Raw genomic sequence first — 24,323 nt, forward strand, 5'->3', positions numbered from 1 at the left:
GGACTGCATCCTAAGAGAAAAAAGTGCCATGAAAGACATAATTGGAACAGCTGACAAAACTGGAAATGGAACATGATTGAAGTCTTCTATCAGTATTAAATTTCCTAAATTTGATTGTCTGGTAGTTTCATTCTTAGGACATACATACTGAAAGACTAAGGGGTTGGGCACGGTGGCTCACGCCTGTAACCCCAGCACTTTGGGAGGCAGAGGCGGGTAGATCACCTAAGGTCAGGAGTTCAAGAACAGCCTGGCCAACATGGCAAAACCTCATCTCTAGTAAAAAATAGAAAAATTAGCCAGGTATGGTGGCGTGTGCCTGTGATCCCAGCTACTCGGGAGGCTAAGGCAGGGAGAATTGCTTGAACCCGGGAGGCGGAGGTTGCAGTGAGCCGAGATCGCGCCACTGCACTCCAGCCTGGGTGACAGGGCGAGACTCTGTCTCAAAAAAAAAAAGAAAAAAAAAAAAGAAAAAAAAGACTAAGGGACAGTGGGCCTGATATATGCAACCTATCTCAAATGAGTCAGAAAAAAATGTAAAGATAGAAATGTGGTATAACGTTAGCAACTTGTGAATCTTGATGAAGGGTATATAGGAATTTTTTGTACTGTTTTTGCAGCTTTCTTGTAAATTATTTCAAGATTTAAAAGTTTAAAGATTTTTTTAAAGTGCTGCCATTAACATTCCATCCATGTTTTTTGATGCACACGCGCAAGCTTCTCCAGCATATTCCACCGAATGGTGTTGCAGATTCATAAGGTGTGCACATCTTCAACCTGACTAGCTATACAGTTTACAAAGTGCTGACATCCTTATTAATTTTATTTTTGCACTGTCTTTTTCTCTCACTAAAATTTGAGGTTGGGCAGTGCTATTAAAAGTGCGGCCCTTGGGCCCGCAGCATTAGCCTCATCAGGGTGCTGGTTAAACACACAAATCGTCAGACCTCCACCCCAGACTTTCTGAATCAGAAACTCTGGGGGCACAGCCCAGGAATCTTCGTTTTCACAAACCTCCAAGCGAATATAAAGATCGCAGATTATATAGACCGTAGGGCCGATGTATATAATCTATTAGGGCCGCGTCGGCCTTGCAGGCGGGTCTCCAAGTGAATGAGCGGCAGAGCCCCATCATGCGCATCAGCCTGCGTGAACCAGTGCGCAGCGCGCCTTCCCTGGGCACCCTCTCGGCGCTGGCAGCTGGCGCCCAGATCCCCCGGCTGGGTGGGGAGGGGCGGCCGGACGGGGCGGGCCGGAGGCTGGCGTCCCCGCCCCGAAAGCACTGGGCCCGCCGCGTCGCACCGTCCTCTTTCCTTTCCTTCTCCCTCCCCTTTTCCCTTCCTTCGTCCCTTCCTTCCTTCCTTTCTTTCGCCGGGCGCGATGGGGCCGGAGCGCCGGGGGGCCGCGGCGCTGCTAGCGCTGCTGTGCGTGGCCTGCGCGCTGCGCGCCGGGCGCGCCCAATACGAACGCTACAGCTTCCGCAGCTTCCCACGGGACGAGCTGATGCCGCTTGAGTCGGCCTACCGGCACGCGCTGGACAAGTACAGCGGCGAGCACTGGGCCGAGAGCGTGGGCTACCTGGAGATCAGCCTGCGGCTGCACCGCTTGCTGCGCGACAGCGAGGCCTTCTGCCACCGCAACTGCAGCGCCGCGCCGCAGCCCGAGCCCGCCGCCGGCCTCGCCAGCTATCCCGAGCTGCGCCTCTTCGGGGGCCTGCTGCGCCGCGCGCACTGCCTCAAGCGCTGCAAGCAGGGCCTGCCAGCCTTCCGCCAGTCCCAGCCCAGCCGCGAGGTGCTGGCGGACTTCCAGCGCCGCGAGCCCTACAAGTTCCTGCAGTTCGCTTACTTCAAGGCAAGTCCGCCTCGCCCCGTCCCAGGCCCCGGCCCCGCCCCTGACCCAGCCTCCAGGCCCTGGCCCCGCCCCTGCGCCCAGGGCCGCGTTGCCCCTCCAGTTCTAGACCTGGCTCCCTCCCATCCAGCCTCGCCAAAGGTCTCCTCCAAATCCTGCCTCCTTCTTCATCTCAACTAAAGATGAAAATGCCTTTCTTGAAGGGTAACTCTAAGGTAGAGAATACGTACACAGAACGCAGTACAGCGCCAGGCACCCAACAAAGTGCCTGATAAATGTTCTCTGTTATTTGAGGGCAGACGCCTCTTTTCTGTATATACCATTAAAGTCGCGTTTTTTCTCAAGTGATTGGTGACTTGCGATAATAAAGCAGAAGACCTGAGGAGCCGACAAGTACCTTTTATTTTTATTTTTTGTTGAGACAGGGTCTCACAGTCGCCCAGGCTGGAGTGCAGAGGCGCTATCATGGCTCACTGCAGCCTTGACCTCCTCAGGCTCAGGTGATCCTCCACCTCAGCCTCCTGAGTAGCTGGGATTATAGGCGCGCGCCACCACACCTAGCTAATTTTTTGGTATTTTTTGTAGAGACAGAGTTTCGCCACGTTGCCCAGGCTGATCTCGAACTCCCGAACTCAAGTGATCCTCCCACCTCGCCTCCCAGAGTTCTGGGATTACAGTCGTGAGCCATTGCACCCAGCTGACTAGTTCCTTTTAAAGAGGATGAAATTGAGGCCAGGGAAGGGCAGGGACTCCTTGCAAGGACACATCCCTGCTTAAAGGGGACCTCGTGCACCGTGAGTCATCAGGATTGGCCCTCTCCGCTGTTTCTCTCTTTCATCTAGAATTTAACACAGTTCACTGCCTCCTTTTAATGGCTGCTTAAGTTCTCTCTGTGATTGCTGGCTAAAAATAGCCACAAATTGCAGTTCTCTATCCTATGGGTTCTCACTCCGAGGACCCACAAGTTTTAAGAATGGTTAGATTCCCTGTCACTAGATAAAGAGGCTCTAGCTTGGTGGGTCTTCACAGGGTTTGGCTAAAAGAGCCCTCTCAAAGCCCAGTTTCTCCTTTCTCTGAGAAAGATTTTAAAAGGAATATATTGTGTTTTTTAAAATTACTACAAAAATAGATTCATGGCATATCCTAGACTCTTGAGGTAGAAGGTTTTTGTTTTTAAACTTTGTTTTCAGTTTCCAGACTGCAAGATCTGTTTTTTCAGATTTCCACCGAGACAGAGCCACGTGTATGTTGTATTTATATGAGCAATAAAATAACACAAAACCCCAAAGAGGGGAAAAGCTGGGTTACTTCTATACTTCTATGCTTAGTTACAGTTTTATTTAAAGTATCAGTTTTGTGAATGTTTGTTCTGGCAATTAAAAGAAAACAGTTTTAAAACAGAAGCAGGGAATGAGATTAATAAAATTCCAGAATGTTGAAAATGAGGGCTGGTTCATACGAAGCATCATTTTTTAAGCTAAAAATGACTTATCTAATTCTTTTTTTGTATAGCTTTTGGCAAATATGTTCTGAACCAAATTTAGGTCACATAATCAAGAGGAAATCATTTTATTTTTAAACCTAGAGAATACTAGAACCTCTGATTTCTTTAATATACAGATGAATTTGAACAAGTGATACAGGGAAGAGGGGAAGAACATTTTACTCAATGTGACCATAAGGCATGGGTTTTCTCCTTCATCATGGTGGCCCCAAAAGGTTAGGATGGTCATAGCTTCTCTTCAAAACCCTTTACAGGTCTTGTAACAATCACTTAGTTGAAAGTCAGTAAAATACTATCTATCTATCTATCTGTTTTTTTTGAGACACAGTTTCACTTTGTCACCCAGACTGGAATGCAGTGGCACGATCTCAGCTCACTGCAACCTCTGCCTCCTGGGTGCAAGCAATTCTTGTATCTCAGCCTCCTGAGTAGCTGGGAATACGGGCATGTGCCACCACACCCAGCTAATTTTTGTATTTTTAGTAGAGATGGGGTTTTACCATGTTGGCCAGGCTGGTCTCGAACTTCTAACCTCAAGTGATCCACCTACCTTGGCCTCCCAAAATGCTGAGATTACAGTCTGGGATTTGAACCACCGTGCCCGGCCACCATCTTAACATTTTGAGATCTCTTATAGGGCAGGAAAAAGCTAAGAATTTTATTAATAAACGTGAATGTTACTTAATTGTTTCAATGGAAGATATAACTGAAAAAGTAATTTTTGGTGGAGATATTGTATGGTGTATTTTTTCTCAATGATGTTTATGGCCTGGCATGATGGCTCATGCCTATAATCCCAGCACTTTGGGATGCCAAGGTGGGAGGATCTCTTGAGTCCAAGAGTTCAAGACCAGCCTGGGCAATATAATGAGATCTCATCTGTACAAAAACATTAAAAAATTAGCTGGGTGTGGTGGCGTGCCCTTCTAGTTTCAGCTACTCAGGAGGCTGAGGCTGGAGGATCACTTGAGCCCAGAAAGTCAAGGCTGCAGTGAGCTGTGATCTTACCACTGCACTCCAGCCTGGGTGACAGAACAAGACTCTTGTGTCAAAAAAAAGTGATGTTTACATCTTTAAACTCTGTTTATGGATAGAGAGGAAAAGATGGGTGGCAGACACATACATTCTACCTGGCACCTGAAGGCTGGAGGTCGATATGAAGGTAGATAGTGCGCTGTGGCAGGACATGGATAAATGTTACTCTGCTGTTCTGAGTTGCAGTTCTCTGTTTCAGTGATTAAGGAGAAATGCCTCAATTGATCACTGGAATAGCAATGGTGGGTTCCGACTGCCAGAGGGAGGCGAGGAGGTTTGGATGTGTGCTCTTGTAGAAAAGGGCTGTGCTACTGGTGTGCAGCCTCAAGTGCATCATAGGTTTCTCGTCACCAGCGTACTCTAGGTCCATGTCATTAGCTTTCTTTGGGTTCTCTCCACAATTACCATCTTCCACGAAAAACTCATTTTTCTCATAGGCCAAGCAAAAAGTAGTCCAGAGCACTTCATCAAATCCTTAATGACTGTTGAGCTCTGACCTGGACAGAGAACACTGACTCACAGGCACTGTTAACCCCAGGCCTTGCCTGGCTGTGGCCTCTATCTCCCCGGAACCACAGGGCCTGCCTCTGTGTCATGGCTGATTTAGGGTGGCTCATGCTGGTGGCTGTATCTCAGGAACCCAAGGCAAGGTGGTTCCCTCCATCCCTACCACCTTCTCCAAAATCTGCCTGGGGTCTGTCAGAGGTTTGGTAGCCAAGATGTGTTTCCATGTTCCAGCTGCAGAGCCTGAGTTGAAGTAAATAAAATCACTCTTTTCTCTTCAGGAAGAGATTCCGTTTTGTAAAACTCACATCCTAAGTTAGAAGCCTTAAAAATCCTACTCTGTGCCCCTCTTTCTATTCCTTTCTTTCTTTCTTTCTTTTTTGAGACGGAATCTCACTGTGTCACCCAGGCTGGAGTGCAGTGGTGCGATCCTGGCTCACTGCAACCTCCGCCCCCCGGGTTCAAGTGATTCTCCTGCCTCAGCCTCCCGAGTAGCTGGGATTACAAGCACCTGCCACTGCGCCTGGCTAATTTTTGTCTTTTTAGTAGAGATGGGGTTTCATCATCTTGGCCAGGCTGATCTTGGACTCCTAACCTCGTGATCCACCCACCTCGACCTCCTAAAGTGCTGGGATTACAGGCATGAGCCACTGCTCCCGGCCTCTGTGCCCCTCTTTCTAAGTGCTGTTCTGAGAATTAGTGACTCTAATTTCATTGGCAAATGCTTTAAAAGGCAGCATTCATACCCTCTCCCTTCCTTCCAGCTGAAGACTAGCCTTTTTCTGGCCAGGAGTGTGAAGCTTTCTGTAGGGCTGTTTTAAAGGCAGCCCTGCCAAAAGCCACTAATTGGCATTCCCAAAACATCAGCATTGACATCTGGGAGTCTGCCCTCATCACCACCCACCACTTCTCTGATGTGGCCACTGCCATTGTCTCAAAATGACTTGGTTCCAATTCTGGGGCAATTCGGTACAGATATATGCCATCCTATGACTCTTAGAAATCTAGGGTATACCAAATATTCCTTTATTTTCTCTGTCTAAACCGAATTCCCTAATTCCTGCCTTGGAGCATCCCTCTGGATTGGCTGAGTCTCTGTGCACATGCACAGGTGCCTGCCCTTCTCCCTACCAGGTTGTGCCAAGAGTCCATCAGCATGGGGGGCCCTCTGGTTGGTGGTCATGAGTCCTCACAGGGAGGCCTCTGCATCCTTATTTGCCTGCCCTCCTGAGGCCCTGCCATAACATACCTGTTCTTCCTGAGGACTTCTGCCATCTTGAACACTGCCGATAAGTGCCAGCCCTGAAGCTCCGGGGCCCACAGCCCTGCTGCTCTCACAGATCCCAAGGGAAACCTTTTTCCTAGCCTGGGAGATTCCCTTTCTCCCTCTTCTTCTTCCAGGCCAGTCAGCTTCTTCCTGCAGCTCCTCTCCAATTTCTTTCTCCCCTCAAACCTGTCAGGCTCTTTTGTGAGTGCAGGCTTTTTTCAAGTGAATAATTTGCTGGTTCTGACCAGATATCTACCTCCCCTGAGGCAGTGAAACTCAGAATCATTGGCCCCTTCAATGGAGAGAAGACAGAGGGGAAAAGAGAGGAAAATGTGAATTAATTTTATTCTATTTTATGGTCATAATGTCATTATGTTCAAATCACAGATACTTATTGTGTCCTGCCTTGTCCTGAGGACTGTGTGAGGCACCAGGAATCCAGATAATGAATGACACACAGCTGGGTCCCCTGAGGATCATAGTCTGATGGGGGAGATAGACGTACCACTGAGATTGTAGGGTGGCGTAAAATGCGGGAAGGCAGAACCCAGAACTAGCCCAACAGAGAGGCTCTTAATTGAGGCCACTAGGAGACAGGGAGAACTTAACAGAATATATGGTCCATGCAGGTGGGGATTTTTTTTTTCCTGTTTTGCTTATTGTTATAGACCCACAACCTAGAAATGGTGCTCTTGTAATATGACGTTTATTGCTGCGTGAATGGATGAATAAGTGAGGAGGTGGTGGAGTCATTGAGAATGTTAGCAGAAGGTCTGTGGGGGATTTGGGAAAACAATGTATTTGTCAAGGTTCCAGTGGAAAAGATATGGTGCAGTCATATTGGGTAATTGGAGGAAAGTTTAAGAAGGTGGTTATTTACAAAGGTGTGTGCAGTGCATGGGGAATCCACAAGAGATAGTGTTCTGCCGCAGGGGTGATAGCAGTGGGATATGACCAACCCTAGGCCAAAAGGGGCAGGGGAGAGAGCAGTGATTGAAACCAGGAAGGAGGGAGACTCTATGGAGAGGGTCACCTTGAGAAGAACTGTGACCTTCAATTAAGGGACATAGCAGCCCAAGAGGACTGTGCAGGGAGGGAACCAGGAAATGAAATAACATGACCTTACTCTCTTCCCTTCCTCAGTCATCTACTGGGGCTCCTCATGGGTGAACCTCTTTGGAAGCCAGAGAGCGAGGGAGTCTGTTGTTATAGTCCACACAGGCCAGCCTCCTGGGGCATGTAGCCAGTGCAGAGTAGATTGGGAAAGGCAGACCGAGGCCATCCAGACAGTCGCTTTCAGGAAATCAGCACTTGTCTCACAGTGCCTGGACTTGGTCTTGAGGGGCCCTGGAAGTCACGGAACCTTTATCTGGAAAAGTTATAGCAACACAAAGTTTCTGAAGGACTAAGCAGATATTCTTGTTTTACAAAAATTACCACTTAGCATCCATGGAGTAGCTTTTATATTCTTTGTCCTTTTAGGCAAATAATCTCCCCAAAGCCATTGCCGCTGCTCACACCTTTCTACTGAAGCATCCTGATGACGAAATGATGAAGAGGAACATGGCATATTATAAGAGCCTGCCTGGTGCCGAGGACTACATTAAAGACCTGGAAACCAAGTCATATGAAGTATGTTTGGATTTTTATGTGGCAGTTAGTGGCAACCTGGACTGTTAAAGAAATGTCTCTCCATAAGCAGCTGCTGATAGCTAAGGACCTCTAGTGATTTTTGGTGACATTTGCTGAATATTATGACAATAGAAATGATTGACTTTTAGCACAAAGTGATCCATTTAATAATGACATTTTGTATGCCGTGATGATTTTGAAAGCCATGTTCCCTTTAAATGCTACATTTTAGAAATATGGTCATTTAATTATTTAGTTTTAAGAGGGTAGATTAAAGACATATCTTGGAAATCATCTAAAATGACCAGGAACACAAGAAATAAGAAACATAAATCTCCAGTTTTGATGAAATGAGAAGGCATATATTTTTATACACACATGCACACAAACACACCCTAAATATATTAAGGTAGAAAATGAAGACGAGTTAGGAAGGCTGATGTGACAGAGTAGAGGATACTTAAATCTGCACATCTATGAAGAAGAGTTTTGATGAGAATTATGTCATAAGAACAACAATAAGAAAGAACGATCTCGCCCTTTTGAGCACTCACTATTGTCAAGGTCTTCTGGAACTCAGGCACTGGGGGCCTGGGTTTCAAGCAAGGGCAGGGCATTGTTGAAAATGGGGATTTGGCCGGGCACAGTGGCTCATGCCTGTAATCCCAGCACTTTGGGAGGCCGAGGCGGATGGATCACCTGAGGTCAGGAGTTTGAGACCAGCCTGGCCAATATGGTGAAACCCCGTCTCTACTAAAAATACAAAAATTAGCTGGGCATGGTGACTCAGCATGTCTGTAAACCCAGCTACTCGAGAGGCTGAGGCAGGAGAATCACTTCATCCCGGGAGACGGAGGTTGCAATGAGCTGAGATTGCGCCACTGCACTCCAGCCTGGGCGACAGAGCGAGACTCTGTCTCAAAAAAAAAAAAAAAAAAAGAAAAGAAAAGAAAATGGGGATATGTGGAAAATATCCACTAGGAGCTATAGTTCCCAAGGCCTGACCACAGGGTTTTCTGTAGAGTGATCAGATCTCAGGCTCACTTTTTGACTGCTAGGGAAAATGTATGTGTGGAAGTCTCTTTTTGGGGGTATCTGTCAGTTTTCCAGGGAAGACTTCACCAGCCTTCTGCAGGGCTGGTGGGGTGCGCATACTCCTCTGCTGGTGTCTGAGAACCAGTGTGGGGAGAGGGACAGGGTCACTCAGGTGAGTAGCAATACTTCACCTGCTTCCTGATTTTAGCCTCATGCCTCCACTTGGCCTCTGCTACGTCTGGTCCCTGACTCCTCAGCCTTTATGGGTAAAGTCTCTAAAATAAACTGCCACTCTCTGGTGAAGAGTGGCTTTGGGAGATATGATCTCTTGGGTGGGTGGGTGGGTAGGTGCTGGGAGCGGACCCAGGACCCCAACAGCCTGTTCAAACTTGCAGCCCTGCTTCTAGCTCCATGCCTTACCCCAGCCTCCCGTGGTCCCTCAGGCCTGCGCATGCCAATGGGACCTATAGCTTGCTTCCCCTCTGGCCCCTCCTTTGTGACTATTTCACTTCCTGCCTTTCCAAAAGTTGTTGAAATCTCATCTGCTGCTTGCTCCCTTCCCATTCTCCCATAAAAGCAATTTATGCCTTTCATAGTCTTCACTGTTGTTTTCACAGGGTTTGGGGAACGAAGCCGAGTGCGTGTGGTCAGTGCCCTGGGCTTATCTGGAATTCAGCTAGTCCTGTTGGCCCTCACTGGAGCCCTTTTGGGGTGGCTGTGCTGCCCTCCTGTGTGATCAGCGGCCTCCTCTTTCTGCTTGGTCCTTCTTGCTGCTGCTGCTGCCCCGCTGCTTCTGCAGAACCAGCTGTCTGGAGTTGGCTACTTATTGACCCATTCTTCAGGAAAGGCTCCTTCAGTTCTCAGCCTGTCTTATTTCCAGGGCATGTGGCCTGCCCAGGAGGTTTAAGAAAATCCACCCTCGGCCAGGCGCGGTGGCTCATGCCTGTAATCCCAGCACTTTGGGAGGCCGAGGTGGGTGGATCACGAGGTCAGGAGTTCAAGACCAGCTTGGGCAAGATGGTGAAACCCTGTCTCTACTAAAAATACAAAAAAATTAGCCAGGCGTGCTGGCAGGCACCTGTAATCCTAGCTACTCGGGAGACTGAGGCAGAGAGAATTGCCTGAACCCAGGAGGCGGAGGTTGCAGTGAGCTGAGATTGCACCACTGCATTCCAGCCTGGGCGACAGAGCAAGACTCTGCCTCAAAAAAAAAAAAAAAAAAAAAAAAGAAGAAGAAGAAAATCCACTGTCTTTACCTGAGGCCTTAAGCTTGGTGAAAATTCTAGGTCTAAGGGGTGCTTTCAGATACCACCATTCCAGAGCAGCTGAGAACTCCAAATGGAGGGTCCCATGCTTACTCAGGGCCTGTCCTGGCCTCTGCAAGTTAGCAGGTTTTGTGTGTATCCAGGATCTCTACTTATTTCTTGGAGACCAAGCTACTTCCTTGGTCCTAGTTTATTTCTCTCTCTCTTTTTTTTTTTGAGATGAAGTCTTGCCCTGTTGCCCAGGCTGGAGTGCAATGGCACGATCTCGGCTTAACTGCAACCTCCACCTCCTGGGTTCAAATGATTCTCCTGCCTCAGCCTCCTGTTATTTCTCTTCTAATCGAGTCTAATCAACAATTAGCAGAAAGTCCTTGAAGTTTCCACTATCTGGCATGTGGTTGCCCTTCCTAGTAACTAGTGCTGATGCATGGTGGCACTTCTGTTTAACTGCATTGTTGGAGGAAGTGGGGTGACAGACACCTGCTGATTTGGTTTGGATCTGTGTCTCCACCTAAATCTCATATCCAGTTGTAATCCCCAGGGTTGGAGGTGGGGCCTGGTGGGAGGTGATTGGATCATGGGAGTGGATCCTTTATTAATGGTTTAGCACCATCCTCTCTGTGCCATTCTCATGATAGTGAGTGAGTTATCATGAGACCTGGTTGTTTAAAAGTGTGTAACACCTCCCCACTCTCTTTCTTCCTTCTTCTCTGGCCATGTGAAGTGCTGGCTCCCCGTTTGCTTTCTGCTGTGATTGTAAGTTTCCTGAGGCCTCCGCAGAAGCAGAAGCTGCTATGCTTCCTGTATAGCCTGCAGAACCATGAACCAATTAAACCTCTTTTATTTATAAATTACCCAGTCTCGGTTTGTTTGTTTTTTTTTTTGACAGAGTCTCGCTCTGTCACCCAGGCTGGAGTACAGTGGCACGATCTCAGCTTACTGCCACCTCCGCCTCCTAGGTTCAAGTGATTCTTGTGCCTCAGCCTCCTGAGTAGCTGGGACTACAGGCATGTGACTACACCTGGTAATTTCTATATTTTTAGTAGAGATGGGGTTTCCCTATATTGGCCATGCTAGAGGTATTTCTTTATAGCAATGTGAGAACAGACTAATATACCTGCTCTCAAACTTATATTTTTCTTTTCATTCCATTTTAAAAACCAGTTTTATTGAGGTACAATTTATATACAATATATTTATCAATTTTAAGTGTATAATGCAGTAAGTTTTGACAAATACATCCAGTCCTGTAACTGCCATCATAGTTACGACATAGAATATTTTCATCACCCCTGAACAATTTCCTCTTGTCCTTTTGTAGTCAAGTTTTTGCTGTAACCCCTGACTTCTGGCAGCCACTGATCTGATCTCTGTCATAGTTTTCCCATTTTCCTTAATTCAGATTATTATCAAGGGCCTGCTACTTTTTGAATTGAACTAAATAAGAAATGTACCCATCATAAGCAAAGTAGAAAAATCTAGATATAAAGTAACTCACTGATTGACTTCTTCAAGGGCCAGTGTGGCTTCTTCAGAGCTAATGAGAGCGAGCTTGGTGGTGGTCTTGGTTCCCTTTGAGATTTCATGATTGTCTCCCTTCACGCCCAAGAGCGAGCTTCACTGGCTTCTCCATGCCTTTCAGAGCCTGTTCATCCGAGCAGTGCGAGCATACAATGGTGAGAACTGGAGAACATCCATCACAGACATGGAGCTGGCCCTTCCCGACTTCTTCAAAGCCTTTTACGAGTGTCTCGCAGCCTGCGAGGGTTCCAGGGAGATCAAGGACTTCAAGGATTTCTACCTTTCCATAGCAGGTTGGTGGTAGGTCAATAGGCTCACTACTCCCATGGAATAGTCTTCCTTAGATGTCTGGTTTCTGCCTGCATGCCTGCTAGATGCCTGGAGCGGCCTCTGAGGAATTTTTGAGCATACTTATTAACGGGTAACTGAGGGTAGTCACCACCTGCATAGATAAACCTTTGACTTGGCAGGGGCTTCTAATGAAATCACTGAGAGAAGGTTCAAGCACAGGCCTGCCAAGGTAGAATTCTGTGTCTGCCCTACTTGCTTACAGATTTCCTACAGTCATTTTGAAAAATAAAAATGGGCCCAGGAGCACCTCAGTGACTCACATTACTGAGATAAGTTTTAAGATGGCAATTTTCCAACACATACAAAGGTAGAATGAACCTTTAAGTGGCCATCACTAAGGTAGCTTTTTGAAATTTTCTTTTCTGATTATAAAACAATGTGCGCTCATTATAGGAAGTTTGGAAAACACAGAAAGGAAAAATGAAGAAAGGAAGAAAATGTAAAACTCTACACATAGGTAGCCCAGATTTCTCTATAGTGCCTAGACATTTCCCAAGTGCTTTACTGGGCAGCATCACTCCAGAAACTGGGAAATGGCTAAGGGAAGCTCTTTCCCAAAGTGGTTTGAGAACACTGATCCTAGAACTGTGCCTTCCTGAAAGCACTAGATAAGTAAAATCTGGACTGTACCTTGGATAAATGTATCATGTCTATGTACTTGTAAATAAGTCTGGGAATGGGCTGAGCACTGCGTCTCCCACTTGAAGAATCGTTGTGCACTTTAATGGTTAAAGGCCCTTAGAAATCCTGCAGTAGAGAAGCTCTTTTAAAGTTATTGAATCCAGGGTTTTCGGTTTTGTTTTTTTTTTTCAGTCACTTTTTATTCATTAATCTCTTTCTACAAAGTAGGTTTGTTGTTTTTTTTTTTTGCCTTAAGAAAACTTTTTGTTCTGGAAAATTTCAAACATATACAAAAAACAGAGAGAAGAGTAGATAAACCACCATGTACCCATGACCCAACTTCACAATCGTCAACTCATGGCCACTTGAGCTTCGTCTAATTCCCACCTACTTTTCCTCTCATGTTATTTTGAAGCTGATTCCAAATGCCATATTATTTCATTTGTAATATTTCAGTATATACCTTTAGAAGGTAAGGACTCTTTGTTTTTTAAACATAACACCAAACTATTACCCCTGTAAGAATTTTAACAATCATTCTTTGATCTCATCATTAAATACCTAAACAGTGTCCCAATCATTTCAGAAATGTCATAAATACATGTGTGTGCCTTTAATTTACCATTTGTTTGAATCAGGATCCAAATAAGGTCCATCCATTGCAATGGGTTATCTCTTGAAAATTTTTATTGTGGTAAAATATACGTTAATATGAACTTTATTATTTTAGCCATTGTTCAATGTACACTCCAGTGGCATTGACTACATTCACATGATTGTGCAACCATCAGCACCATCCATCTCTAGAACTTTTTATGTTTCCCCAAATTGAAACTCTGTATGCGATAACTCCCCATATCCCCTTCCCCCCAGCCACTGGCAACAACCTTTCTACTTTCTTTGTGAATTTGACTACTCTAGATACATCACGTAAGTGGAGTCATACAGTATTTGCCTTTTTGTGACTGACTCATTTCACTTGGCATAATGTCCTCGTTTCATCCATATTGTGGCAAGTTGGTTATCTTTTATGGCTCGTTTAATCCGTAGGTTCTTCCGCCATATCTTTTCCCCTTTGCTATTGAAGAACCTGCATTTTTTGTCTCGTAGAGATTCCCATGGTCTGGGTTTTGCTGACTGTATCCCCATGTTCCTCTGTCTTCTGTATTTCTTGTAAATCGGTAATTGGATGTAGAGGCTTGAACAGGCTCGGTTTGATTTTGTTTTGGGGTTTTAAATTTTGGTGGGAGTCAACTGCTTCATAGTTGATGCTGAGTTCTTTCATCAGGAGGCACATAATGTCTGTGGTCTCTCTCCATCTATCTTTGATATAGCTAAGATATATATGTATTATAAATCAAAGAGTATCTGAGACAAGTCTCAATCAATTTAGACAGTTTATTTTGCCAAGTTAAGGATGTACTTGTGACACAGACTCAGGAGGTCCTAAAAACATATGCCCAAGGTACTCAGGGCACAGTTTGGTTTTATACATTTTAGGGAGACATGAGACATCAATCAATATATGTAAGATGTACATTGCTTCAGTCCAGAAAGGCAGGACAACCCAAAGTGGGAGGGGGTTTCCAGGTCATAGGTAGGTGAGAGACAAATGGTTGCATTCTTTTGAGTTTCTGATTAGCCTTTCACTGAGTATGCAATTTGCAGGAATAGTCACTTATGCTTTAGTCTGGCTTAGTGAGACAACAGAGCAAAGGAAACAACCATATATACATTTGTTCCATGTGAGCAGAGGGATGACTTTGAGTTCTGCCTGTCCTTTGTCCACAAAAACTTCCTTGTGGGCAAATTATAAGAGAGATTTGTGGCTTTTTTTTTTTTTTAATTTTTGTAGCTATCTTATTTAAGAATAGGATGGGAAACACATTTGTCCTACATGGTTCCCAGCTTGACTTTTCCCTTTGGCTTAGTGATTTTGGGGTCCTGAGATTTATTTTCCTCTCACAGTATAGATATATAGATATTTAGAGTTTCTTTAGTTTTTATTTTTAAATAATTTCAAACCTGTAGAGAAGTCGGAAGAATCATACAAAGAACTCTCATGTACACCTTACCTAGATTCACCAATTTGTAACATTGATTGTGCCACATTTACTTTATTGCTCTCTCCATACGTGCTGTGGGTATAATTATTATTGTTATTATTTTATTTATTTATTTATTTATTTTTGACATGGAGTTTCCCTCTTGTTGCCCAGGCTGGAGTGCAACGGCACGATCTCAGCTCACTGCAACCTCTGCCCCTTAGGTTCAAGCGATCCTCCTGCCTCAGCCTCCCGAGTAGCTGGGATTACAGGCATGCACCAACACGTCTGGCTAATTTTTATATTTTTAGTAGAGACGGGATTTCACCATGTTGGCCAGGCTAGTCTCGAACTCCTGACCTCAGGTGATCCACCCACCTCGGCCTCCCAAAGTGCTAGGAGTACAGGCGTGAGCCACCGCGCCCGGCCTATTATATTTTATTTTTGAGACTGAGTCTCGCTCTGTCGCCCAGGCTGGAGTGCAGTGGCGCGATCTTGGCTCACTGCAACCTCCGCCTGCCGGGTTGAAGCAATTCTCCTGCCTCAGCCTCCTGAGTAGCTGGGACTACTGGCAGGCGCCACCACACCTGGCTAATTTTTTGTATTTTTAGTAGAGACAGCGTTTTGCTGTGTTGGCCAGGCTGGTTTCAAACTCCTGACCCCAAGTGATCCGCCCGCCTTGCCCTCCCAAAGTGCTGGGATTATAGGCTTGAGCCACCGCACCCAGCTCTGTATAATTATTTTTATTTCAGAACTATTTGGAAGTATGTTGCACATGCATTATTACTCTTTACCCCATAATACTTCAGTTTATTTCCTAAGAACAATAATACTATCTCAATATCCATAGTAATTAAATTCAGGAAACTTAATATACTAGATACAATGCTTGTATTCAATCTGTAGTTCATATTCTCTTTTTGTTAATTGTCACAATAATGTTCTTTCTAGCACCTTTTTTTTTCCTGGTACAGGTTCCAGTTCAGAATCATGCTTCCTATTTATTTGTCATCTTCCTTTAGAATTCTTTAATCTGGAACAATCCTTTGGCCTTCTTTGTCTTTTTATGCCAATGATATTTTTTAAGAATATAGGCTAATTACTTTGTAAACATTCCTCAATTTGGGTTTCTATGATGTGTCTTCACAGTTACATTCAGGTTGTGTATTTTTGGCTGGACCACTATATAAATGTCCTCCTCAGGATATCACGTCAAGATATGTATGATGTTTGTTTGCACCCTTATTGTTGATGTTAATTTTTTGTTGGTGGTGGTAGTAAGTATGTAAGGCTTTTTTGTTGGTGATGGTAGTAAGTATGGAGGCGTGTTTTCAGAGTCAACCAAAGTGGAATTAATAGTTCAAAGAGTAAATGTTTCTGTAAATTAATTTTAGTGTTTTAAGGTATCATTTCGTACTTCCTACCAGCAATGTTTGAAAGTGCTTGTTCCTCCACAGTATTATAAAATGTGTGCAACCCTCCTGGAGTCTTTTGCTTCTAGCTGCATAAAGGGAGAAAAGGGAGGGAGCCAAGGATCATGTGGGAGATTTTAGGGATTAGGCCTGGAAGTAGCATTCCTTAATTGTTACTCTCAACATGTCATTGGCCACGACTAGTCATATGGCCCCAACCTAGCTGCATGGGAATTGTAGTCTTTGACTATATTTAGGTTCACCTTACTCTCTTTCAAAGGCTGTGTAGATTCTATTATTTTTATATACTGTAATTTATTAATCCTCATCCTATTGATTGGCATTTAGGTACTTACAAGTTTGTTTGTTTGTTTGTTTGTTGTTATAAACAGTGTTTATGTATGCCTATGTCTAAAGAAAATTTCCTAGAAGTAGACAGCTGGCTTGGAAAATATGTGTATTTTAACCTTTGATAAATTTTGCCCAATTGTTCTCCAAAAAGTTTGTTCCTGTTTTGCTTCCATCAACAGAATATGAGAGTGTAAGTTTCACTGTTCTCTTCTTAATACTACATTATGAATTTGTAAAACTTTTGCAATTTAGTAGTTTAAATTATTTTGGTGGTAATTGAATTTCTTAATTATAAAAGAGGTGTAGCGTCTCTCAATCTTTTTTAGACATTTTAATAATTTCTATTAATATCATTTGGCCATTTATATAGTGGATGTTCATCTTTTTCATATTGATTTGAAACAACTTTGTATATTAAAGATTTTCAGCTCCTTGTAGGTGTTGCAAATATTTTTCTTTTTCTTTTTTTTTTCTTTTTTTGAGACGGAGTCTTGCTCTGTCGCCCAGGCTGGAGTGCAGTGGCACGATCTCGGCTCACTGCAAGCTCCGTCTTCCGGGTTCACGCCATTCTTCTGCCTCAGCCTCCCGAGTAGCTGGGACCACAGGCGCCCGCCACCATGCCCGGCTAATTTTTTGTATTTTTAGTGAGACGGGGTTTCACCGTGTTAACCAGGATAGTCTCGATCTCCTGACCTCGTGATCCACCCACCTCAGCCTCCCAAAGTGCTGGGATTACAGGCGTGAGCCACCGCGCCTGGCCTGTAAATATTTTTCTTTTAACTTTTTCATTTGGGCAGGAGGCAGTAGCATATTAAGAAAGTAATGGATGCACTGCTCTGAAAATTTATATGTTTTGTTTCAGATCATTATGTAGAAGTTCTGGAATGCAAAATACAGTGTGAAGAGAACCTCACCCCAGTTATAGGAGGCTATCCGGTTGAGAAATTTGTGGCTACCATGTATCATTACTTGCAGTTTGCCTATTATAAGTGTAAGTAATCTTCTGTGACATCTTGGGTGAGGCACTTAGTCCTTCTAAGACTGTAAAATAGAGGTAATAACTCTTAGCTACGGTTGTTGAGAGTTCATCGAGGTCCACTGACAACCCTGGTGCTATGCTTTGCACAAAAAGGCAGCATGGCTTAGTGATTCAGGGCACACTGCCTGGGTTCGATTTCAGCCTTATCACTTACTAGCTTCTCTGTGCTTTAGTTTCCTCATTGTGAATAGAGATTGTAGTACTAACCTCATAGGATTGTCCTGAGGAGTAAATGAGTTAATAGATGTGAAATGTCTGGGGTATTCCCACACTGGCACATAGCAAACTGTGTGTTTGTTTTTGTTATCATTATTTCCCTTCCTATTCATCACTAGCTTTACTTTTCAGACTGTTAGAGTTTATTTTCTTTTCTTTTTTCTTTCTTTTCTTTTCTTTTTTTTTTTTTTTTTTTTTTTTGAGACAGAGTCTTGCTCTGTTGCCCAGGCTGGAGTGCAGTGGTGTGATCTTGACTTACTGCAACCTCCGCCTCCCAGGTTCAAGTGATTCCCCTTCCTCAGCCTCCTGAGTAGCTGGGATTACAGGTGTGTGCCACCACGCCTAGCTAATTTTTTGTAGTTTTAGTAGAGATGTGGTTTCACTATCTTGGCCAGGCTGGTCTTGAACTCCTGACCTCAAGTGATCCACCCACTTCAGTCTCCCAAAGTGCTGGGATTACAGGTGTGAGCCACTGCGCCCGTCCTGTTAGTTTCATTCTAGTTGGTCCTCCCTTGATCTGAAATGGGAGTTTCTCAATCAGAACGTTCTAGTGGACAATGGGAAGCAAACATGGGAGAGAAGGAAGTTCAGGGTTAGACTTCAGAGCCTGCGTGTTTCGGCTTTTCCTCCTCTCCCTGTACCTGACTTTGCCAAGTGCCACTTGTTCAAGCAGTGTGTCCCTTGGCAGTTCAGTTCCAAGCACAGAAGAATTATTAGGGACAGTGGCAGCAGGACTTCCTCTGCCCTAATGAAATGCCAGGGTCTAGCGGTGGCAGGTTTCTGGCTAGAATAGATCCCCTGGGTCGCCCCTTAACACTCAGGAGTGGCTGTTCTCAGGGTGCCTTGGGAAGAGTGAGAGAGGTGATCTTGGCTTTAGCCCTCTTTTCCCACTGTGGTAATTGTGTTTTTTTTTTTTTTTTTTTTTTTGGGTTTCCTCTTTATCTCACCTCCCATCCTCTTCAGAACACAGTAAGCCTTGCACCCTGAAGGTCAGAAAAAGAAAAAGAATATGTATTATATAAATATAAAAAGCCATAAGGTCTTCTAGCTCACTGAGCATGGCTTGGTTCTAAATGTATAAAGCTAGAACACTAGGAATTTAGAAGTGTTCTGGATGCATCCGGGCTCTGGCAGCTCCCTGGGCCTCTGAAATCCTCACATGCCCTGAAAATCGCCCTGCATATCAGAAACTGGCAAAGACTTAACAACACTGGTGGACTGAGGCCTCTAGCTATGCTTGCTGCTTCCCAGGAAATCTGCTTTCGGGGATCAACAGTATGAATGAAGTGTACTTCCTGAAATGAGCTTCCTGAAAATCTGCCCCGTTTTGAATTTTTTCTAGACCACCTACCATGCTACATTGCTTGAGAGCAGGTGGTGTTATTTATATTTGAAGAGTAAATGCCCCTAAGGGCTGGCTTTAAAGTAGTCATTACAGGAAACAGCCACTGGGTGGCACAATTTATTCATACCCAAGCTTTGGCTTCTCCGGCCAACCACAGCTTTAGCAAAGGTACTGTTGTGTAAATTAGAGTGGAATGTGCCAGAATACATACCAGGGGCTTGTGTCTCATCACCTCTTCCTCATCCTGCACTCCCAAGACAAATCCCAAGCCCTGCAAAATCCCTATGCTGAAGGTACTGTCACAGGTGGGCAACACCAAGCAGAGAGGCTGGAGGTGGGAGTTCCATCCTCAGGAGGTGGCAAAACTAGGCGACTTTCCAAATCCCCTCCAACCCAGAGGCTCCACCATCCTTTGGGTTTTCCAGGTCTGGTTTAGCTGTAGGGGAGCTAACCTAGATCTGGAGACTGTGGTCCCATCCAGATGGGATCCAGACACTCCAGGACCCAGATGAGACACCTGTTTGCTGAGCACATCCTCCCTATCTCCCTCAGCCCCAGGACAATCCAGCTTTTTCCAGCTGCTTCCAGGGACCTGAGACCAGCTCAGGTCACCAGAGCTGGAAGTGGAACATAGGCATTTCTCCATAGGCATGTGCCTAACTAGAACTAAGTTTCAAGCCTGGCCTCCAGGCTGCCGTGGAGACCCCATCTGTGGCCTGCCCACCCAGGGCTGCCAGTCGGCCCCAGGCTCTCTGAAGAAGGACTGTGGAGAAGGGGCTTGTTCATATGGCCTTTTTGTTTAGAAGCAGAGAAATTATAGGGTGTGGTTTGCTGATTTCTTCATTTGTCTTTTCTTCCCAACCCTAGTGAACGACCTGAAGAATGCAGCCCCCTGTGCAGTCAGCTACCTGCTCTTTGATCAGAATGACAAGGTCATGCAGCAGAACCTGGTGTATTACCAGTACCACAGGGACACTTGGGGCCTCTCGGATGAGCACTTCCAGCCCAGACCTGTAAGTCTGGTGCACCACACCTTCCCTTTTCTCTTCATTCTTGCCTTCTGGAGACTACCTCGTGCCTTAAGAGAAAGGGTTATTTTGGAAATAAAGGGGCTGGGCACGGTGACTCATGCCTGTAATCCCAGCACTTTGGGAGGCCGAGGTGGGCGGATCATGATGTCAGGAGTTCGAGACCAGCCTGGCCAACACGGTGAAACCCCATCTCTACTAAACATACAAAAATTAGCCAGGTGTGGTGGCACGTGGCTGTAGTCCCAGCTACTTGGGAGGCTGAGGCAGAAGAATCGCTTGAACCTGGGAGGCAGAGGTTGCAGTGAGCCGAGATTGCGCCAAAAAAAAGGAAATCAGGAAAAGTCATTTTTTTCTGTAGTTTTGTGCATGTGTGTGTTTTAACATTTTACTGCTTCATTCTGATTTCTGAATCTGTAAAAACTCTACAAATTTCGAACATTACAGAAATATTTTACTTTGAAAACAAAATTCTCTCATAATCCTACACCTTCTTTCTCTCTCGGAAAACAAAATTCTCTCGTAATCCTACACCTTCTTTCTCTCTTTTTTTTTTTTTTTGAGACAGAGTCTTGCTCTGTCACCCAGGCTAGAGTGCAGTGGTGTGATCTTGGCTCACTGCATCCTCTGCCTCCTGGGTTCAAGCGATTCTCTTGCCTTAGCCTCCCGAGTAGCTGGGATTACAGGCGTGCACCAACATATCACGCTAATTTTTGTAGTTTTAGTAGAGATGGGGTTTCGCTGGGCTAGTCTCAAACTCCTGGCTTCAGGTGATCTGCCCACCTCAGCCTTTCAAAGTGCTGGGATTACAGGCATGAGCCACTGCGCCCAGCCTGTGCCATCTCTTTATCTCCTGCTTTAAAGGTATATATTTACTCATATATATAGTAAATATTTGTGTATTTTTATAAAAACAAGGTCATATTTACATAGTTTTACAACTTTTTGCAACTTTCTTTGTCTTTCTGACAATTTGTCGTGAATATTTCTCCATGTCACATCCATGTATCATCTTAATTATTATCCTTTAACAGCTCCCTGGTAGTCTCTTTTGCGGATGGACCATCATTTAATTCCCTTGATAGGCAAACTCACCACTTAGCATGTGTTGTCAGTGAACCCCATTCATTATATATTACTTTCAAAAGATTTTTTCTAATTGATCTTTGCTCTTGTATTTTCATTGGGATTTCTGTATGCCATCTTGATTTTCATAAGTTTGTCTTCCACTGAGGGCTGGCCACTCTTTTTTAAAAATTGAGATATAATTTATATAGGATAGAATTCACCTTTTTAAAGTGTACAATTCAGTGGTTGTTAGTATATTCAGAGTTATACAGCCATTACCACTATCTAATTTTAAACATTTTCATCACCTTAGAAAAAACCCCATATCCTGTTCCTCCCTCCTCCCAGTTCTAAGATGAAAAGGTTGGTCCTATAAACTGTTCTCTGTTGTGTCTGAACAGGAAGCAGTTCAGTTCTTTAATGTGACCACACTCCAGAAGGAGCTGTATGACTTTGCTAAGGAAAATATAATGGATGATGATGAGGTAAGTTTTCATGCTTAGCACATGTCTGGTGGCTAAGAGAAAATATTACTCACATCTTTGCTAAAATCACTGGAAGGCTGAGTCCTCCCTGAAGTAAGAAACAGAGGGGACCTTGAGAAAGACAGTTCCTGTGGGTGTTTCAGTGACAGTCAGAATGCTGGCATGGGAAAGAGTGGCTTTCTAGGAAACCTAGGCAGGAGTGCCACATTTCCTGATAGTGAAACGGGTGTGGGGCCACGCTCCAGGAATTCACAGTGGTCATTCTTCATCTTTTCACTTTATATAAAAACAGTGAATTTTTAATTGCTCAGCACTCTGAAGAGACATGGATACTCGCACCCTAATTTTTCTGCTAGACTATTGCTATTATTATTTTTTCTAAATTGCATCTTTACTGTAAGCATTTTGTCATTCTCTAGAATTGCTTGAAATTCCTGATTCCACCTTACTCAGCTGACCCCTTTTCTGACCCCGACTCAACTGGTTATGGAGTGGTCATTTTGTGATGGGGCAGCCTGGTCACAGAAAAGCCATCATTAGCAGTAGTATTTAGAGTATTTGTTTGGAACAAACTGGAAAATGCTTACTGAGAAGGCTGGGGACTTGTCAGCTATTGGAGCTGGAAGAGAGCTGTGAGCTTGCTCTGGTCTGATCCTTCGCTTTATAGATGAGGAGCATGGGGCCAGCAAGTTTCCTGAGCCTCCAGGTCTGCTCTTCCTATACCCGTTTTAGGTGAAGTACCTCTGAATAAGACATCTTCATGGAATTTGTTTTCTGTCTGCAAATATGTATGGGATGAACTCATCACTGGCATTAAACAACTGAGTCTCAGTTCTTTATCTATAAAATGGGAATAATAATACTGCCCTCCCAGGGTTGTGAGAATAAAATACTGTGTTGCATGTGGAAATGCTTTCTAAACTGGAAAGTGATGCAATGCCTATGTCTTGGGTTGGGTATCCTTGAAGCAGAGCCTGAGACAGGATCCCAAGATGCCACAGGGGCCATTCCCCCATTCCCTAAAGGAAGGAACACCGGCCAGATACCAACAAGATTGGCCACTGTGGTTTGCAAAGTATAGCAGAGGCTGGGTGTAGTGGCTCACACCTGTGATCTCAGCATTTGGGAGGCCAAAGCAGGTGATTGCTTGAGACCAGGAGTTCAAGACCAGCCTGGGCAACATGGTAAAACCTCGTCTCTACAAAAAATACAAAAAAATTAGCTGGGTATGGTGGAGTGCACCCGTAGTCCTAGCTACTTGGAAGGCTGAAGGAGTCTGGGGAGTTTGAGGCTGATATTGCGCCATTGCACTCCAGACTCGGCAATTGGAGGAAGACCCTGCCTCAAAAAAAAAAAAAAAGGGAAAGTATAGAAAAATATATTTAGAAAAGGTAAGAGGAGTTGAGTTCCCAGTTATCTAGAGGCAAGCTAATATGGATATTTTGGTATATATCTTTCCATTTTTTTATTATTAAAGAAAAAAATTTTATAGTTTTAAATTTGTTTTTCTACATATTTATTATAAACTCAGCTATAATTATGTCTCATGACTTTTTCACTTTATATTATTATGTGAGCAGTTTCTCTTGTTATATTTTTCTAAAACAGCTTTATTTAGATATTATTCACAAAAAATGAAATTCTCCTTTTTAAAGTATACAATTCAGTGGTACTTGTTATATCCACAAAATTTTGCATCCATCACTGTTACTTAACTTTAGAACATTTTTATCGCCCCCAAAAGAAACTCCATAGCTAAGTCACTTCCCATTTCTCCTCTGGGCCAACATTCCCACTCCTGCCTCCACCTCCAGCCCCTGGAAGACTCTAATCTACTTTCTGTTTCTGTGGATTTGCCTGTTGTGGACATTTCATATAAATGGAAATATAGGATATGTGGTCTTTTGTGACTGGCTTCTCTCACTGAGCATATGTTTTCAAAGTTCAGCCATGTTGAACATGTTGCCTGTAAAATTTCCTTTGTACTACCAAGTAATATTCTTCTTTTGGATGTACCGCATTCTGTTTATCCATTCTTCAGTTGATGGATGTTTGGGTTGGTTCCACTTTTTGGCTATTTTGAATAATGATGCTACAACCATTTGTGTACAAATTTTTGTTTGAACATAAGCTTTCCAGTTTTTTATACCTAGGAGTATATACATAGGTATTATGTTAGGCCATTTTTGCATCACTGTAACGAAATACCTGGCTGGGTGCGGTGGTTCATGCCTGTAATCCCAGCACTTTGGGAGGCCAAGGCAGGAGGATTGCTTGAGCCCAAGACTAGCCTGAGTAACATAGTGAGACTCTGTCTCTACAGAAAATTTAAAAGTTGGCTGGGCATGGTGGCACAGGAAGTGTGGCAACGGCATCTGCTTGGCTTCTGGTGAGGTCTCAGGAAGCTTATGGTCATGGCAAAGGGGGAGCTGGCGTATGTCACATGGCAAGAGCATGCCACACTCTTTTAAACAACTAGATCTTGTGTGAACTCAGAGTGAGAACTCACTTATTATTATGAGGACAGCACCAAGACATTATTGAGGCATCCGCCCACCTGACCCAAATACCTTCCACCAGGCCCCACTTCCAACACTGGAGATTACATTTCAACATGAGATTTGGAGGGGACATATATCCAAACCATATCAGGTACATACCTAGGAATGGATTGCTGGGCCATATAGTAACGGTTTAACCTGTTGAGAAACTGCCAGACTGTTTTTCAAAGTGGCTGCACCATTTACATTC

General features: G+C 44.3%; 1 protein-coding gene across 1 annotated transcript in view; it reads left to right on the forward strand.

Moving 5' to 3' along the window:
- CRTAP (cartilage associated protein) overlaps positions 1–24,323 on the forward strand; it is a 30,475-nt gene continuing 6,152 nt past the window's right edge. The window contains exons 1-6 of the mRNA XM_003826304.6: positions 1–1,851; positions 7,641–7,790; positions 11,733–11,904; positions 17,254–17,382; positions 19,859–20,004; positions 21,489–21,572. Of these exons, the coding sequence (XP_003826352.4) occupies positions 1,114–1,851; positions 7,641–7,790; positions 11,733–11,904; positions 17,254–17,382; positions 19,859–20,004; positions 21,489–21,572 (1,419 nt within the window). The 5' untranslated portion in view covers positions 1–1,113. The remainder of the gene's footprint in view (positions 1,852–7,640; positions 7,791–11,732; positions 11,905–17,253; positions 17,383–19,858; positions 20,005–21,488; positions 21,573–24,323) is intronic.

Source organism: Pan paniscus, chromosome 2, assembly GCF_029289425.2.
Source record: "Pan paniscus chromosome 2, NHGRI_mPanPan1-v2.0_pri, whole genome shotgun sequence".
NCBI lineage: Eukaryota > Metazoa > Chordata > Mammalia > Primates > Hominidae > Pan > Pan paniscus.